Here is a 17,674-nt window from a genome sequence, read left to right as displayed (position 1 = left end):
AAACACATTCATTGTTTAGAAAATCTACAATCACTTACCTTATATATTTACTTAGATGAGCTCCATCTTCTGCCGTGATATCACGTGGTTCATGTAAAGTCATCAACAGTTCAACCACAATCTCTGGTAAGTTATTATGAGATAAATTGTCAATTTGCTAGAAGAAAAAAAATTGTGTTTTAATAAGAAAAAAATATTTTAACTAGAATAATTTAACATTCCTTTTCATTCTGAGAAAAAACATTTTTTCCTCTCTGCATTCTCTATTTGTTCAATTACCCATGACATAAAATTCATTCAGAAATTAAGCCTGGTTAAGTCTTATCTATGGCAGTCACAGGTAGATGAATTTGCTTTCCTACAGTATCTGGAAAAAAGAATTATATTTCATTTTACTACTAGTTCTGAATACAGAGTCTGCCTCTGGAGAAGATGGCTCTTGTAAGGCATTAACAAAATATTTTAAGAGGAAAACATGACTTAAACAGATAAATGACAAGGAAACTCAGGGTTGTGTAATGAATGGTAAAAAAGACTTTATTACATTCTGAGAAAAATTATACTTGAAAGTCAACTGTCTGCCTGACAGTTTCTATTGAACAGCTACTTGAAAACCTTGGCATAAAAAAATTTGGCTAGTTTGGCTTTAATAAAATAATTATGTTTGTATCTACAAAGTTGTTCTATTTGCAGTTTTACAGAATATATGGAAGTTTCTTTCAGGTCTGTTAAATGCCATAGAACTCAATTTAAAACAGATACCTGTTTTCCTAAGCAGTTTTCATCCTTAAGCATGTCGTAGACTTTAGAAGCCGTATCTCTTTGTTCTGCTACTTCATTTCTTCCATGGCTTTGATAGGCAAAATATGGGAGGATATTCACAAGTATCTTTGGAAAACAGTCGGCTAGAACCTGCCTCCAGTCTTTTTCAATCTTGTTGGAAAGTGATTTCACATCTTCAAACTGACTTCTAATCACCAGGTGTGGAACCAAAACTTTATAACAAGACCTATACATAGTAAATACATTTCCACAATGGCCTTGAATTGGATTTTTTAAAAAAAATCTCAAGCACAATATAGCAAATACTATTCTTCTACCACATAAGTAAAATAGTAATTATTGTTTAGCTACTGCTATACAAAAATAATCTTTTTAGCATAAATATAATATACAAGATACTTGGAAAACATTTTTAAAGCTCTCAATATGTTACCTTACAAAAAAATCCTGATGCATTACTGGAAAACGTTTTAAAAGCTCTCAATATGTTATCTTACAACAAAATTCTGATGCATTACTAGATTTAGAAATTTGAAACCCTGTCGTAATTGCAAATAAATCTAAATAAATTGTTTTCATATAGCAAACTGACCTGTAGAATTCCTCAAGGCTAGTATAGTTCAGAAGAACATAAGGAAAAGCAGACAGGCTATATCCACTGTCATTTATTTTCAGCCACTCCATCACCAAATAGTCTAAATGTGATGTCATAAAGTCTTCTATACTTTTATAGCCAAAAATGTCAGATACTTTTTTCAAAACCTGTGCATGAAATAAGATTGCAGAAATAGAATGCAGAGTATATGACGCTATGGCAAACTGATGGTACTACATTTCAAGAACTACAACTACCCCACGTGAGGTGGTATGCAAGAAAGGACAGCCAGTACACACTTCACGGGGTAGAAACTCTGTGTAAAAACAAGAAGCAATGAATAGAAAGAAAGGATAAAAAGAAGACACACACCAAAAAAAATTACTGGCATGAAAGGCTGCAGTATGCCCTTGTGAACTTCAAAGTAAGCATCCACAAGACACATACCATTTTCCAACACTCTGCATTTATTTCACATATTTTCCCCATTGGAAAACTCACTTCAACTGGGTAGGAAGATTATTTTAAATGAGATCTGCAGTCTTCAATGTATAAAAATCTATCTTTTTTTTTCAGATCTGTGCTTTTAGCATACAAGTTTTACCATGGAAATTGCCTTTTATGATGTTATTACTTATATGTAGGTCATTAAAAATTCATTCAGATATTTAAGTCCTATATTAGTCATGCTTTTACAAAATTTAACAACTTTCAATACTGACAAAAGCATTTTGTACTGTTCCAATTTTAACCTAACCTTAATTTATAGCCTTAATATAAAATGAGATTTTATACTTGCCTTTTTCACGAGGTGAGGTTCTAATCCATTCTCTTTCACAGACTGGCAAATAGCAAACAAAGCTTGCTTTTCACAGACTGGACTGCAGCACAGAACCATGGTTATAAGCATCAGCAAAACTGCTTTTCCATTACACTGTTTGTCCAAAAGATCTTCAGGATTTGCATCATCCCTGACCTTCAATAAGAAATAATGAAGAACTCACACAAATATTCTGTTAAAGCAATCTCCTAATTAATAAATGAGCATAAATAACTTAAAATTAAGGGCATTGACATAAATACTGCTGAAAATCTTGCTTTGGTTGCTTAAAAACTATTGTCCCCAACTGTCTGCTCCACTCCTCAACCGGAGTTGCTTCCTCCAGCATGACAGCACACATGCCAGTACCTCATAAACTCCAGTTCATGTTATAGTATCAGCAGTTTAAACAGAGGCAACGCACTTAACAGAGAAATGATGGAGGCACTGACAAGAAAACTCTCCTTGTTGCTCCTTCCTGATACATACAGAAAAGATCTGCCTTGTAATTCACATGCAGTCCTTCCCCTATTAAGGCATGGTGTTGACAAGTGATGAATATTGAATAAAAGTAATAAGAAACTGCAATGAACAGGCAGAAGCTAACAGACAACAGCAAGCTGAGGTGACAGAACAGGGAGCCAAGGCAACAGGGAAATAAGATCAGACAGCGAAGAGCTGGAGATAACAGTACAAAGAGATGAAATGAATGAGAGAGATGAGGCCTCAGCAACAAGTGAAAGGTACAAGACAGCAGGTAAAGGGAGCAGAGAGAAAATGCTGCAAGGAGATGACATGATGATAGTGTGACAGGAAAAAAAAAAAAAGGAAAATGTAGATGATGTGCATGACTTAGTATGGTAGCAAGGAAAGAAGAAGTGAAAGACACTAATAGAAAAATTAATAGTTAAAGAAATTCCACAGTAATATACACCACTGCATTTCCAGTCACTGCACTGAAGTAAAACTCTTCCTTCACTTGAAGTTTCTACTGAATAATTTAATGTTTTAAGCAAATTTTGGTTTTGTGAAAACCACTGCTCTAATATCTCTGGAAACACAATCTTATTGAAATTTACAAATCTGGTTTTACACTATGTGAAAAAATAATTTGAATTTACATTGTATTTTATTCACTATTTATATGCTGTCTAGAATATTGAGGGTCCATTTTTCTTTGATTCTTAAGTGTTACAGTACTGAAGCCTGCAAACAAATAGTATGATACAGAAGAGTGGTCTGAAACATACAGTGAAAAAGTTTACAAACTACTCATGTGGGCAAAAGAACAACTGACTGGATGTCTAAGGAATTTCCCAACTACCACCTTGTTGCACCACCTCGGATTATCAGAAGTCCAGAAGAATTAATGTTCTTGGAGAACTAAACATGATCATTAAAAAAGTTATCTTACTCATAAGATGAAAACTAAGAAAAAATAATGACTAGATGTTGGTACCAGATTTCTCATTCCTTCCTGAACTCTGAGATACGCATTCTCAAAAGCCTTTTGCTGGAGCTTCAAGGGAAGAGGTTTTGACATTCCAGAAGAATCTCTCTGTTTCACATCTTGAAACAAACTTCAAAAACAGAACAAGAATTATTTGCATAACATTTAATCTATAGAATTACTGCATATTGTGCCTATCAAATAATAAGAATCTGATCTTCTGAGTATCATTATTTTCTTCTTAACTTTCTTGTACAACAGTCTTTCCTTACTCTCCCTCAAACATTATCAATAACACCAAGAGTATCTGTTGGGGCAAAATGGTGGAGAATAGCCTGCAAACATATAGAAGTTTCCCAATCTCTGCCAGTGCAGGAAGCCAAACTTCAGTCGTCCATCATAGTGGAACATTTCATGTCATTAAGTACTCTGGGAATATATTTATTCAACAGATGTATATGTAAAAAGTTTCTCCAAGAATTTATTTTTTGTAGATAAAGTCCCAGTCCACTTTGCTCTTTGTAACAAAAATGGGAACACCACAGTAGATGGGAGCAAATGTTACTCTAGCCATTTCAAAGTGACTATTAGGAGATACCTAAGAACGATCACCATGTGCTTGCCTTTTAGGAATAATAATTCCTTGAACGTAACATCTGACCACAGGTGACCTAGAAAGACCATGAGTTAAAAGTGGTAACTGTATTTAGTATCCTTTGATGATTTCTTCTTTCATGAATTTATTGCTTTTCGATCCCTTGTAAACATCCAGACAGCTGAAGGTAGTATAGGATAACACTCAGGATAACTTAATGTTGTACAAAGAAGTAAACCATATTTTCTTAGAATCTTGAACCTGTTAGCTTCACTTGATGTCCCCTAGTCTTTAAACTGGAAAAACTGATAATCTCTAACTTGTTCCACTTCTGATTTTGTAGAGTTATATATTATACCTTCTGCAATTTAATTTTTTGTGCTAAAGGGCTCCAGTTTGTGCAACCAACAGCTGTGTATAAAGTGTTTTATACTTTTGAACATCTCTCTACTCTTGTTCCAGTTCGATTACATCTTCTTTGATGTACGGAGAAAGAACTATAATACAGTACTCAAAATACAAGACCCTTGAAAAAGTTTTGATTGTACACATTGTACCTAATCTATTTCTAGAGGATAAACAACCATTTCCTATTCAAGTTTTGTATAATAAATTCAGTGCAAAATTTGTCATCATATATGATTTTTTTATGCATATATTGTTTCTCTCTCTCACATCACAGTATAATTAAAATGTAGACAAAGTTTGAATACCTTTTTGGTGGACTTTTATACTCTATCAAGATTAAAGACCTGGAAGTACTGAAACGAGCATCTATATAGCAGCAGAAGTAACATCCAGTTAAGTGTAATTAAGCTTTATTCTTATAAACAGAAAAAATATCTACGTTATCACCTGGTAATCGACTTTGCAGCAAAAATGCGAACTTGATGGTGACTATCCGCAAGAAAATGTGGGAAAGCATCACTCACAGGTAGATCTTCATTTACCACATTGAGGATTGCCCACTTGCAATAAGGATCAGCCTGAAGAAAATTAACATTGTGGTTGAAAATTTACAGAAGACCTACAGTGGAATATACATTGATACGCAAAAGATCTTTAGATACGGGTTTTAAGTACATGTTAAGTATATACTTAGCATGCTAATGAATTTCAGAAAATCCAGGATTACCTCAAGCAGAGCTTTCATACAGTTTAAAAGGGCCACTCTTACTGGTGCAGTGCATTTCCCTCCTTGAGCTAAATGCCTAAAATAAGGAAGATTTGAATAAACTAATAAGTTACCAACAACTAAGTTTCTGCTACTCATAGTTCATTCTCTTGTGCTCAACAGGCATGTTTGGGAGGATTTGACATTTGTAGTGATAATCTCCAATTGTAAACAATTCATTTTTGGTTGCTGAGGCTATCACTTGTTATAATTACCAATGCAATTAAGAGCACAATCAGTCTTTGTTAATATACAACAGTGTAGCATGTCATATAACACGACACAGAAAATCTGGAAAGTTAAATGCTGAATAAAGGTATCACAGAAGACACACAACAGCATTGGTCTTCACACTGACAGCAAATTAAAAAATATTACGCCTAACAGACTTCTGCATTAAATAGATAAAACATACCAAAAGGCTCCAACAACTGTCAAAAATTGTCCTTGGGCATGTCCTGTCTCTTCAGCATTTGCATTGGACCGGGCCAATGCTACTGCTATAGGAAGCAAATTATTTAGAATGACTTTACAAACTTCTTGATCTCGACGGTACAAAGAACAGACAGCACTGTGAAAGAAAGAAAGACAAAATATCTTGAAACACTAAACAGCCCCCCAATCCTCTAGCTTTTGAACTGAAATAGCTCTAATAAATGCTGAATAGTTTCTCTCTTACGAAAGAGGCCTAAGAAGCATAAGAATGTCATCTTCAGGCAAGAGGTGTTCTTCAGTAGGGAGCTCCTTCAAAAGGACCAAGTACTGAGGAATAAAAAAAAAGAACCAAAATGGAAAATAATACTTAAGAAAATAAGTAGACAAAAAGAAAACCTATAACATTTTCACTAACTCTTACACGAAATCACTCAGCAAGGATACCTATTGTCAGCTCTTACATGTTAAGACTCTTTTCATGCAAGGACTGTCATACAGTAATAGGGCTCACAAAATTTTTAGTTTTAGCAGTCAAAAATATTTCCTTTGTAAACTAAAACACAGATACTATTCTACTACAGAGACCATTTACTAGCCATTTAACAAATAATTAACGATAAAGGCAAGATGTTTATACTTCCCAACTCTTTATTTTTTGGCTTACAACCTACAAATTCTAACTGCTCTTTCCCTGACCACAGAACACGAGAAGTACCCATTTTAACATCTTCTCAGGGGACTAATGACAAGAGAAAGACAAGAATATACAATTGACAAGGATACACAAATTTAACAAAAGTAAAAATACAGAGGCGGGTCTGCTGTAAAAAAAGCTCACTCACCATGTGCAGATGTAGTGGCTTAGCACTATCAAAGACACTGCCATCAGTAAGCATTAACAGCTTCCTCCTGATATCAGAGGCTCGGAAGCTCACTGTCTGGATTTGGACTGTAGTTACACAAATACATAAGAACCTCAGAATTTCAAGGAGAAGTAAATCCTGCTTTGTCAACTGTTCCTCAGCTAATGGGCACAAAGCACCTGAAAATAAGATTTACATGTAAGAAATGCGTCTCCAAAGACAATTAAAAAGTTGATAACATTTTAGGTCTTTACAAAACTCATTTTAGTTCTCAGAACAGATACGAGCACTAGCAACTTTTAATTTTATTTGTTATTGAGCAGCTACTGCATGTTAGAGTTTCTTACATGTGTGTCCCACTTCTACAGAGGCCCTCTCTAAAACAGAAGTTTTTCATTTTATGTGCCTATACATACGGCTGATTTCTCCATCAAGGTTACAATGAACTCAGCAAAACCATCTGCAGCTGTGTTCTTTTGTGTTAACTATAACTTCAGATATATTTTAAACTACGGATTCAAAGCTTCCCCAAAATTGAAATTATGACAATTACTACTATGTTAATATCCTCATTGAATTTTCAATTATAAACTAAATGAAATAGTTACAAATGCCATTTTCCTGTCACATTTAGAACTCTTGTAACTTCTGCAATTGCAAACTTTACTTACTACAATTATTTATTGGATGGTTTGAGAAGACACTTCTACAGTTATTCAACATGATGGGGAAGACAGACCAGCTGCTGCTTATAGCATTAATATAACACCCTGATTTCCTTCTCATTCAATAATAAACAGAAGACATATTTCCAATTAAAAACCAAGATACACATCATTTTAAGAAGGAATTTAAAACAAAAGAGAACATCAGTATTTGTAGCTCCTACCTAACAGGTATAAACAGACAGATTAATGCTCCTGTCCCTCTACATGTCCAGAGATATAAGAAAGTTGACCTTGTCAAGAAATTACCGATCAGGAAAAGGAGAAAAGTTAAATAGGACTACTTTTAAGAAAATGAAGCACAGTCTAATGACAGAGACAGGTATCCTACAGACATACTTTCCAGTCTCTCCTTTGCCAAAACTTCTGCCTGACTTTGAACAAGTTAGCTAGCTTCTGTGTTTGCATTTTACTATTTCTAAAATAAAAAATAAAATTCACCTTTCCAAATGAGCTAGCACACTTCATTAATATCTTTAACACACTAATTAATATCTTTAAAACACTAATGAAGTACGACAATTACCTGCTTCAATTATTATTAAAGCAGCACAATTTTATATCTCACCGTCTTTCAAATGAAGAGCAATCTGTAAAAACAAACTTTTGCAAACAGTTTTGAACACAGAGAAGACTTACCTGTTACATTTTGCATCTCACTGGATTCACTTGTATCACTGATGTCAGTCACTGAATGATCATCAAATAGATCATCAGATACCTGGTTATCTACTTCCATTATACTCTCTTCAGGATCATTCCCCATTAGATCTTCTTCTCCCAGTTCACTTGGTTTTCCAGTAAATGTCATCTGACAAAAACACCACATTCTTTTAAAGTTGGCTTTAATGGACAGGAGAAACACCAGGGGCATAACACAAGGAAAGCCATTACAGTTTTCCAGTGAACTAGAACGGGTGAAGACAATAAGAGCTACACTGAACTGATGAATTTCAACCTTAGTGATAAACCTGTCTTTTGTATACGTGAATTGTTTGATTTGTATTATTCTCTTTAGAACACAAGCTTCCTAAGACAGATACCTGTAAACAATTCTCTCTATAAGACTCAAACTCACTATACTTCATAATTACAGAGAAATGAAAGGAAGGCATATGACCTTTTAAAAGACACACTAATCATTACTTTCCCTAACAGAGGCCAATTTAATGGAAGGCAAGACTCTCAGCTTCTTCTCACCTGAAAAAACAAAGGATTTTGCCTACCTAGACCTGACAATGTACCAAAAAGAGAAGTTTTAAGGAGTTGTGCCAAACACAGTAATATGTCACCCTACTACTTTTCCCAGTGAGTCATTTACATTAGAAGATTTAATACCCATACAATAAATGCCTTTAAAGTGTTTTAAGGCACATAAATCAACCAAACTACAAAAGAAGCTTTTAAAACTTTACAAGTGCATTAAAGTTAAATGTCATGCGTTACAGAAATTCGTTCTGTGGTATAAAATCTGTACATACTTTAATACAATACTAAAAAATTCAAAAAATAACATAATTTGTTCTTTAATGTGAGCTGGCACACTGACTTTCATCAAATGTTATCCATCTGCTCTCATTTTTCCCCTATGTCTGTGTTCAAATGCTGGACAGAAATGTTTCCAGTTCCCAATTCTCTATAAAACTTGATGTATTTTATTTTTTCAGCAATAAGTATCTCATTTGGTTTATCTCCAAATTATTATATGGTAAAAACAATCCTCCCATAGAAGAGCACTGCATTTAGAAACAGACAGAAAGTACTTGCCAGATTTTTGCAAATATCTACGAGTTCATTCATAAATTTTGATGTTAACAAACGCAGGAATATGTTAGACAGCATCTTATTAGCACTGTTCTGTAAGAAAGCAAGATGTACAGACAGGTTAATTATGTTTTGGGGTACCATGCATATGATATTCAACTTTGTGATCTTATTAATGATGAAGGAAATATAAATTCCTTTATAAAATTTACCTTGGTACAATTGCATAAACATTTTGTACACTGCATTATCAAAGTCCTCAGTGAGTTGATCTGGGCATCTTCATTTAGTTTGTTTTTAGACTGGGAAATGCTTTCTCCAGCATAATGAATGAGAGACTAGTAAAAATGCAACACAGTTAAAATACAACAGTTAAATTCCTTTAAACATTGACACATACACAGCGCACACACAGGGACTAAAGGACATGATTCTCATTCAAACTCATTTCATACATTCTCATTCACATAGCTCTGATATTTGTAGTGTGCATCAGTGAGTTTGGACTTTTTTTTCCTTGGATTTTTGTTTCACTCATTCTGCTTCAGAAGTAACAGAAAGATGGCCTAGACCTGCCTGAAACTTTGATATTTTCATCACAAAAGAAAAATACAGCATCTCTCTATAATATGTAAGTTTTGGGTTTCCATGTTTGAGCAAGAAACCACCTCAGATAGTAGTAGCAGTAGTAATAATAATAATAGCTGTCTTCATACTGGTTTAAAACACTGAGTGATCTTAAGAAATTCCTGCATAAAAGACCTATAAATGAAAGGACTTGTTATCCCCTAAGAAGTCCTTTGTCCACATGTCCACAATGATTTTATTTTATTTAAAAGGGGTGACTTGGAAATGTATCAATATTTAGAATACTCTCCACTGCGAAACTGATACATTGGTGTACTGACAGAATTTCAGATACTCCTCTCTTTCAGCAGCAGCAGCAACATATTTAAACCTCTCTCAACTGACGATTTTTAAGCAGAAACCAGTGGAAATATTCATGTTCTGAAAATGTGTCAATATGAATGGAATTTTTACAAAATATTTTTTTTTTTAATATTTAATAGTTTATCTCACTTTTGATAGCTCCCAAAAGCATTTCTTCTTACCCTAGCATTCTGGAACAACTCTGATTTACAGGCATCCTCTTCTTTAAATATACCAGCATAGTGATAGCAACCAAGAACACCAATCAAGAGACTGACGCATCGGATGAGGTGTTCTGCAGCAACAACCTTAAACTAAATCAAATACACAGTGTAAATACCAGTGGTATACCATTAAAATTTTTCACCAAAATAAAGAATTCTTTAGAGTCTTTTTAAACACTTCTATATATAGATTTCACTAAAATTAATGAAGATTTACATCTCAGTGTTTTGCACTGCGGCTGCCTCAGCTCCCTAACGAGTCATTCTGGCTCTCCAAATTACAATATTCTTTGTATGTCCCATGGCCCTTACACTTCCTTCCTTCACAATACTTTAAATTCTCCCTCTCCTTTAGATTCCATCACAGCAATACTTCCAGCTCTTTGCACATGCTCTGTTTTACCTCCTGCCAAAACAAGAGACAGTATGAGCTAGTTAGGAACTATATCACATTCCTACGGTTGTCTCCTCCAATCTTAATAAATTCCTAAGTTGCTTCTTGGCAGCTACTATGTCAACAAACAAATGACACAGATGGTTGTAAATGCATGCAAGCTTACTGCAAGAGCATTTCAGAGATCCCTTTTTACCTGTCTAAATTATCTAGATCAAACGAAGAGAAAGAGCAGACAAATAATTATTTGTCTTACTTTCTCAGGAAGGGAGACCAGAAAGGATTGTTATCACATTGTTGAAAAGCAGGTACTTAGAAGATGGGAAAACTTAACGAATACATGCCATTGGCACAGATGCAAAACCAGAGGTAAGTTTTATAGCTGCTAATTGCCAGTATCTTGTTTTAAATTTTGGTACTGGCTCTTTTGGCTCACTAAATATTACAGGACCTTAGCAGTGAATTGCAAGGAAGGCACACCACTATATTAAAACCAAAGCTAGCCTGCGAAAGGAACTGGAAGTTTAAAAGGCCCGCTGCTTAGTTTTTTCATGAACTTTTTACCATTATGTGGTGACTCTTTCTCTACAAGTCAAAATTTCTCTCCGAAGAAGAGATTCTGTGGTGTTTCAACAAGGGGAAGACACAAATAGGATCACAGGATAGTTCAGGCTGGAAGAGACCTCAGCACGTCTCTGGTCCAACCTCGTGCTCACAGCAAGGTCACCTCTGAGGTCAGAACAGGCTACTCAGGGGTTGATCCAGTCAGGGCTTGGAAACCTCCAAGGATGAAGACAGCACAACCTCTCAGGCAGGGCAACTTGTGCCATTGCCTGACTGTCCTCACATAGATAAAATTATTCTTGTATCCAGTGTGAACTTCTCTTGACTCTGCCTGCTGACTCTCATCTTCCTGCAATACACCACTGTGAATAGCATGGCTCTGTCTTCTAGACCATCTTACATGCACTGGCAGGTTCCCCCAAAGCGGTTAGATCCCCCCAGGTCCACCTTTGCTCTAGGCTGAACAAGCCCAGTTTCCTCTGTGTCTCCTCTCAGGTCAAGTGCTGGAGCCCCCACCATCTCAGTGGCCTCTACTGAATGGACGAAATGTCTGTCTTGTACTGGGAGGCCCAGAACTGGAGTATTTCAGATGGTATCTAAAGGTACTGAGGCGGATAATCAGTTCCCTTGAGCACTGACTCTGCTCTTGTTAATATGGCCCATATTTGCAGCTTTCTTTACAATTAGTCCATTACACAGCTGCCTCTTTTCACAAAACCTAACTATTTGAGACCTCTGTGTCTCAGGCCATCTTGGCTGAAAGCTGGCAGGAGCTTAAAGCATTACAGCAGCACAGAAGTTGAAATAAACATCACAAAAAGCAGAGTAAGAGTGGTTTATGTGGCAGCTTTGCACACACTTCCACTTCTATGCAGCTTCTACGTATTCCCACATACTTACGAAAACCATGGATATTTTGCCAGCGATGTAAAGAAATACAGACTTTCCATTTTGTATTATTGGATAGTTTTTAAAATGCTTACAGTTCATTTTTAACAGCAAAAGGAAAGAACATCTATATACTTTGCCTTGAAAATATATTGTTTTGGCACACAAATATAAGGATGTAACAGTAAATTTTAACCTACCTTAGGAGCATAGCTGCTTAAAAGCTTTTCTGACATTGCTGAAAGACGGTACTCCAGTGTTTCTCTAAGATTTTGGTTGATGGCAAGTCTTGAACCAGTCATATTTTTATCTGCAACATTTACTGCAAAGTTAGTGAAAATATCCATTTCATCAAATGTTGTCTGCAGATACAGCTCTTCAACATCAGATAAATTGTTTTCTTCTTTCCCTTGCAAGTGTTGCACACTTGAAGAAGAGACATCATTTTTACTTGAGCAGCCAGTATACAACTTACAAGTCTTTAAAACTATTATATAAATACAAGAAATAAACAAAAGCAAAATAAAATATTTTATCTTTTTGTGCTTCCAAACTCTGGTTGATCTTTAATTTCTAAACTGACTTTCATTGTGGAATGGATACCACCATTTTAGCTCTGTCTGAAGAAACTGCAAGGAAAAATGAAGCCTGCACATAGATCATACATTCTACTGTAGTTCATATGGCAGCATCTATTTTGTGTTAAGATGGCTGATATCAACCTACTTGACAAAATTGAAGCAGAAATTCACAAAATCCCTGCAACTTCTAGTAGGAAAGTTTTATTTTCCATCAGAAAATGTTATATACATTTTAGTTTCATTAAGAGGAAGCTGAATATAGTCCAAGAGCCTGAACATATGCATCAGTGAAAAATGCCACAGCATTCACAGAATGACTCCAACAGACCCAAGTAACATGTGGCTGAGGCCACAAATACAGGTGGAGTGGCATGAGGATATATGGACAGTAAGCATCTAACCAACTTTCTATTCAGCAACTATGTTCAAGAAAACTCTTAAGATATATGCTTCCTTTAGAATGAAAGGTAATGTTAAGAAGCATGAGTATGTATTTGTATAAAGTTACAAATTATTTGAAAAGTATAATTATGATGAGTTAAAATACCTAATGTACGTATGGATAAAGAGCCAAATATTTAGCTGTATAGTTGAAGAGAGATGATACACATATTCCTTGTAAGGTATTTTGTTCAGTACCTGAAGCTTTGATTCTGTCAGCAAGAGACTATTTTGACATCTGCTTAAAGCATCTTAACAAACTGCAAAAGTACTACAATTTTTATGGGGTCTGAAAGATGTTGCACAGAAAGATGCGAAAGAGCTTGAGGAATCATGCATTTCATTATCTCTGCTTGCTAAAATAACAAATATAAGATTAAGTATCTATAACAATTGACTTTAAAACATACCATTTAGGATCATTTTGGAAAAAAATCATGGCAGCTCTACAGTTCTTCATTGTAAGGCTCACAAGAATTTTTTGCAATATAAGATGAGGAAAATCACTGTAAAGAAGAAAACTGTTTTGTATTTTCTTGCAATCAGACAAGCTCTTAAGATTCCTGAAGTGCACCCATACATTAACCAGATTAACAGTGTATCTTCCAAGAAACTTAAGCTTTCAGTTAAGATTTCTAACACATAGTTCCCGTATCTGCTATGTTATGGACAGATAACTAAAATATGTCCCCAGAATGACATTCTACATTAAGCTTAAAACCCCTATAAACTCTACCAAAGCATTAACATAATACAATTTCCCTGCACAGTTTTCTGTATTACAGGGTGAGCTTACATATAAAATTATGCCACAGAGACTACCTGCAGAGCACAGAAGGCAACTCTGCACATTCTTCCACGTCTTCCTCCAAACAGCATGACAGCAGCCATTTCATTATTGCCTCCTTTAACACATAATCCAGATTTCTTTCAGAATTATTCTGCTCCATTCCTATGTCCAAATTTTCTGGCACTGAATAGGCAGACATCACTAATGATAAACAACATACAGCAGAACTGTAACAAAAATGGAACACAAGGCATTTGTGAGAAACAACATAGTATTTGCTGATTAGCTCTTCAAAGCAAAATCAGTATTTCTGCATGCTCAGGAAGCATCAAGTACATAAGTAAGTATACGGGAAAAATACTTTATTAGAATCTTTGTATTTTCAAGAGCCACATTTTGGCTACTACTGACATCTCCTGTCTATTTTAAAGACTGTTTCAGAATACTCATTTCAGAATCAAAATATATTTCAAATAAAACATACTTTTAAACTTAAAAAAAATCAACATCTCTTTCAGTTAGATTTTTCAGTTTTAGTCAATTTTAAATATGAAAATGCTGGCCTTTCCTCTTCTGCCTCTGCTTTCAGACTTATGTATGTATTTATGCCCGTTTCAAATCCTTAAAACACAAACCTGGGCAGTTCTTAACTAGAAATACAGCCACAGCCACATTATTTTGAATAATACAGTGGGTTTGGTTGCACAGTAAAGAGCAGTGTGAATCAGACACAAAATATTATCCTTGTTTCCCATTTTACCTTGAAGGCTTGCATGCAGGTCCTGAAAATACTTTCCAGAGTTCTTTATCTGTTACAACAAGGTTTCCTTGAATCATAGCTCCAAGTAGCCCAAAGGTATCCACTTCAATTTGCTGGAAACTTATGCTACGAATGGTAAGAGACCAAACCTTTGCCCAGGTTCTCTGGAGCTCCAACTTGTGGGTGCTTTTCAAATCAGTTTTCTGGTTTTGACACAAAGCTACCTCTCTAAGACACTTCAGCACATATGGAGTCCTTTCTCCTCGGCGCTGCTGAGGCAGTAACTGGTGAAGTACATTGAGTAGGGGAGGTAGCTCACTGTTAGGAAGACTCATGGGATACTTTGATATTAATTGAGCTGTAATCTGTAACCTTGAAAACACAAAGTGAAACAACATCAAATATACATAAATTTGCATCTTCAGAAGTAAATGAACAAAGAGTTCTGATTGTCATTTCACATTTATACTTTCCAGTATTGAGCTGATTTGTTTAAAGGTTAAAGATTCAGTATTTCTACTGGTTTTACTTGCAAAGTCTAGTCTCATTATCACTAATAATTTCTTACAAGCTGACTTCACTGATTTTTAATTTTTTACAAGCCAAGTTCACTGATTTCTGACCACGAGGGAAGAACATTTCAGGCAAAAAAAATATTTTTCTCCTTTTTCTGGACTAGCCTGTTATACTCTCTGACCCAGGGAATGACCGCAAGGGTGACATTACATAAACAGGAAACATCACAACATCTCTGCAGATAAGAAAAATAAAATTTATCAAATTAACAAACTGTTAAGTTGGGGATGGTAAATTGGAAGGGTTTTGCTCATAGCAATAGTTGCAACCCTACTCAAATTAGTAAATTACAGTATTCACAGTATTTCTTGGAGATTGCCACCTCCACACAGAATGGCATGTAAACTTCTCAACTGGATCCTACACAGTCACTTTCCTCAACACTGCAAGCAATAAACACACACACATACACACACACAAACCTGCCAACCCAGCTCAAGACACAACTCACAAGCAGCTACACTGTTCTGGTATCTTGCACAGCAGTTTCCAGGAAAAGTCAGAAAGACAGAGGAACAGTAACAGCAAAAAACATCCAGTGTAATCCATTTTAGCTAAAAAGTCAACATTCTTGGGCTTAGGACTACAACTGGTAAGTTCCAGAAAAGTCTAACTGTGGTCCTTTAATAATGACTTGACTTCCTGCTACACTCTGCTACAGAGCCCTTCTGTGGCAGTCAGTGGAAGAAGACGTGTAGCTATACCTCTGGTTCAGAAGTCCCTCACGTCAAACAAAATACCCCTCAATCAAGGTCCAAGCCAAGATGCCTTGCACTTCCACAGTTTGCAGGCCAGGTATTATGGCAAACTCTGTGAACTAGTCCAAAATGGCCAAACTGTTAATGGTTTGCTGTCCTATGACACAGCCAGTTTAAGACAGCATTAAATTTCACGTTAATTTCCTAATACTCATAAGCTGGATCACACACACACTTACATAAAGACAGGTAAAAAATCAGAGGCAGTAATATCTTACACACTACAACACAGTTTACTAGACCTCATTTATTTCTTAGGAAACCAAAGATACTAAGTTTTTAAAGCAGAAGTGCCAAGAACACTGCTCACTCCTTTCCAAATGCTGTGAGAATCTAAATAGTGCTTAGATATGTAATTTACAGCATGTGCAGACACCTAAAGTACAACATATTCAGGAGAACACTTAAAAATAAAAAGACATCTGTAGTGATATCTGTTTCATGTAAAGATGTTATTACCAAGGTATGACGTCAAAATCCTTCTGGGATCTTTGCAGGTTGTCTCGAATTACCTCCCAGCCTAGTTCAATTCTCCTGCGCTTGCTTGGTACTGTTTCATCACTGGACTCTCTTTGTGAAACGGCATATGACTGGGTAATTTCCAGAACTTTGGTATCCTCTGTAAAAACCTTTTTATAAAGAGAATTTTAAAAGTACACAAATAAAACCCAGTAGTATTTACAGGAAAACTGAAATGTCAGACTAAACCGGTCCACTTTTTACTTTGTATAAAGTCTCTTAAGAGGCAACCAGAATTATTATTTATTATTCTTTACTGTAACAAAACCTCTGCTTCTAGTCTAATAAGCAACACTAGTGAAACCTAGTGTAATTTAGGAGTCCACGTTTCTAAACTGCACAAAAATTCATAACTAAACATAACAGAACACAGACAAAAGGTAGTAATACTTCAGTAAACAAATCTGAGGAAATGTTAAAGCCATATGAGTTTCAAAAGCAAAACATATAACTCAGTAAATGTATAGTTAACTTCATATACAAATAAAAATGTTACCTGATGACAAATATCAGCCATTAACTCAATCAAAGTTTCCTTTACAGCAATATTACGTGAGCCTGAAGAATACTTTCCTCTACTACTGATGAGATTTATTTCATTCACCAGCAGATCATACAGGTTATGTAAGATGCTTTGCCATTTTGTTGAGTCATATGCACCTGTAAATGCAAAACCAATTAAAAGTCAACATGTACAACCCACTTGAGACACTATGTAAACCTGTCTAGAGAATGCAAAATAAAGTCAAAATCAGAGTAAAGCATACAAAGCTTAACAAATGCAGGCCTGCAAAACAAGTTTTATAATAGAGTATAAATAGAGGAAACAAGTGAAAAAAGTTAAGAGATAATTTAATCTGAGTATACAAGTAATTAGGGTAGGAATGAAGTTTCTAATAATTCTTTATCTAACTGGAAAGACTATAATAAAATGCAATGGATAAACCTGGACTAATAATAAACTCTTTGCCATTTGTAGACAAAAGTAAAAAAAAAACCCGATTTTTTTTTTTAAAATGATGCTATGGCTGAAATAGGCCATGAC

The 17,674-nt window shown here is 35.3% G+C and overlaps 1 protein-coding gene across 2 annotated transcripts in view; it reads right to left on the bottom strand.

Annotated features, from left to right (window-relative positions):
• ATM (ATM serine/threonine kinase) overlaps nucleotides 1-17,674 on the bottom strand; it is a 78,183-nt gene that overhangs the window by 47,814 nt on the left and 12,695 nt on the right. For both annotated transcript variants that reach the window (XM_026844731.1, XM_026844739.1), the window contains exons 7-26: nucleotides 17,126-17,289; nucleotides 16,570-16,739; nucleotides 14,777-15,148; nucleotides 14,049-14,243; nucleotides 13,637-13,732; nucleotides 12,405-12,630; nucleotides 10,317-10,448; nucleotides 9,417-9,542; nucleotides 9,208-9,297; nucleotides 8,080-8,251; nucleotides 6,695-6,894; nucleotides 6,097-6,179; nucleotides 5,833-5,988; nucleotides 5,379-5,454; nucleotides 5,099-5,229; nucleotides 3,658-3,778; nucleotides 2,178-2,354; nucleotides 1,376-1,545; nucleotides 763-1,009; nucleotides 39-157 (exon numbers count right to left, since the gene is read on the bottom strand). In XM_026844731.1, coding sequence (XP_026700532.1) covers nucleotides 39-157; nucleotides 763-1,009; nucleotides 1,376-1,545; nucleotides 2,178-2,354; nucleotides 3,658-3,778; nucleotides 5,099-5,229; nucleotides 5,379-5,454; nucleotides 5,833-5,988; nucleotides 6,097-6,179; nucleotides 6,695-6,894; nucleotides 8,080-8,251; nucleotides 9,208-9,297; nucleotides 9,417-9,542; nucleotides 10,317-10,448; nucleotides 12,405-12,630; nucleotides 13,637-13,732; nucleotides 14,049-14,243; nucleotides 14,777-15,148; nucleotides 16,570-16,739; nucleotides 17,126-17,289 — 3,223 coding nt within the window. The remainder of the gene's footprint in view (nucleotides 1-38; nucleotides 158-762; nucleotides 1,010-1,375; nucleotides 1,546-2,177; nucleotides 2,355-3,657; nucleotides 3,779-5,098; nucleotides 5,230-5,378; nucleotides 5,455-5,832; nucleotides 5,989-6,096; nucleotides 6,180-6,694; nucleotides 6,895-8,079; nucleotides 8,252-9,207; nucleotides 9,298-9,416; nucleotides 9,543-10,316; nucleotides 10,449-12,404; nucleotides 12,631-13,636; nucleotides 13,733-14,048; nucleotides 14,244-14,776; nucleotides 15,149-16,569; nucleotides 16,740-17,125; nucleotides 17,290-17,674) is intronic.

The sequence above is a fragment of the Athene cunicularia genome (genome assembly GCF_003259725.1).
Source record: "Athene cunicularia isolate RWA chromosome 1 unlocalized genomic scaffold, athCun1 chr1_part1, whole genome shotgun sequence".
Lineage (NCBI taxonomy): Eukaryota > Metazoa > Chordata > Aves > Strigiformes > Strigidae > Athene > Athene cunicularia.
The sequence above is the reverse complement of the archived record's forward strand: the minus strand, read 5'-3'. Positions and strand labels throughout refer to the sequence as shown.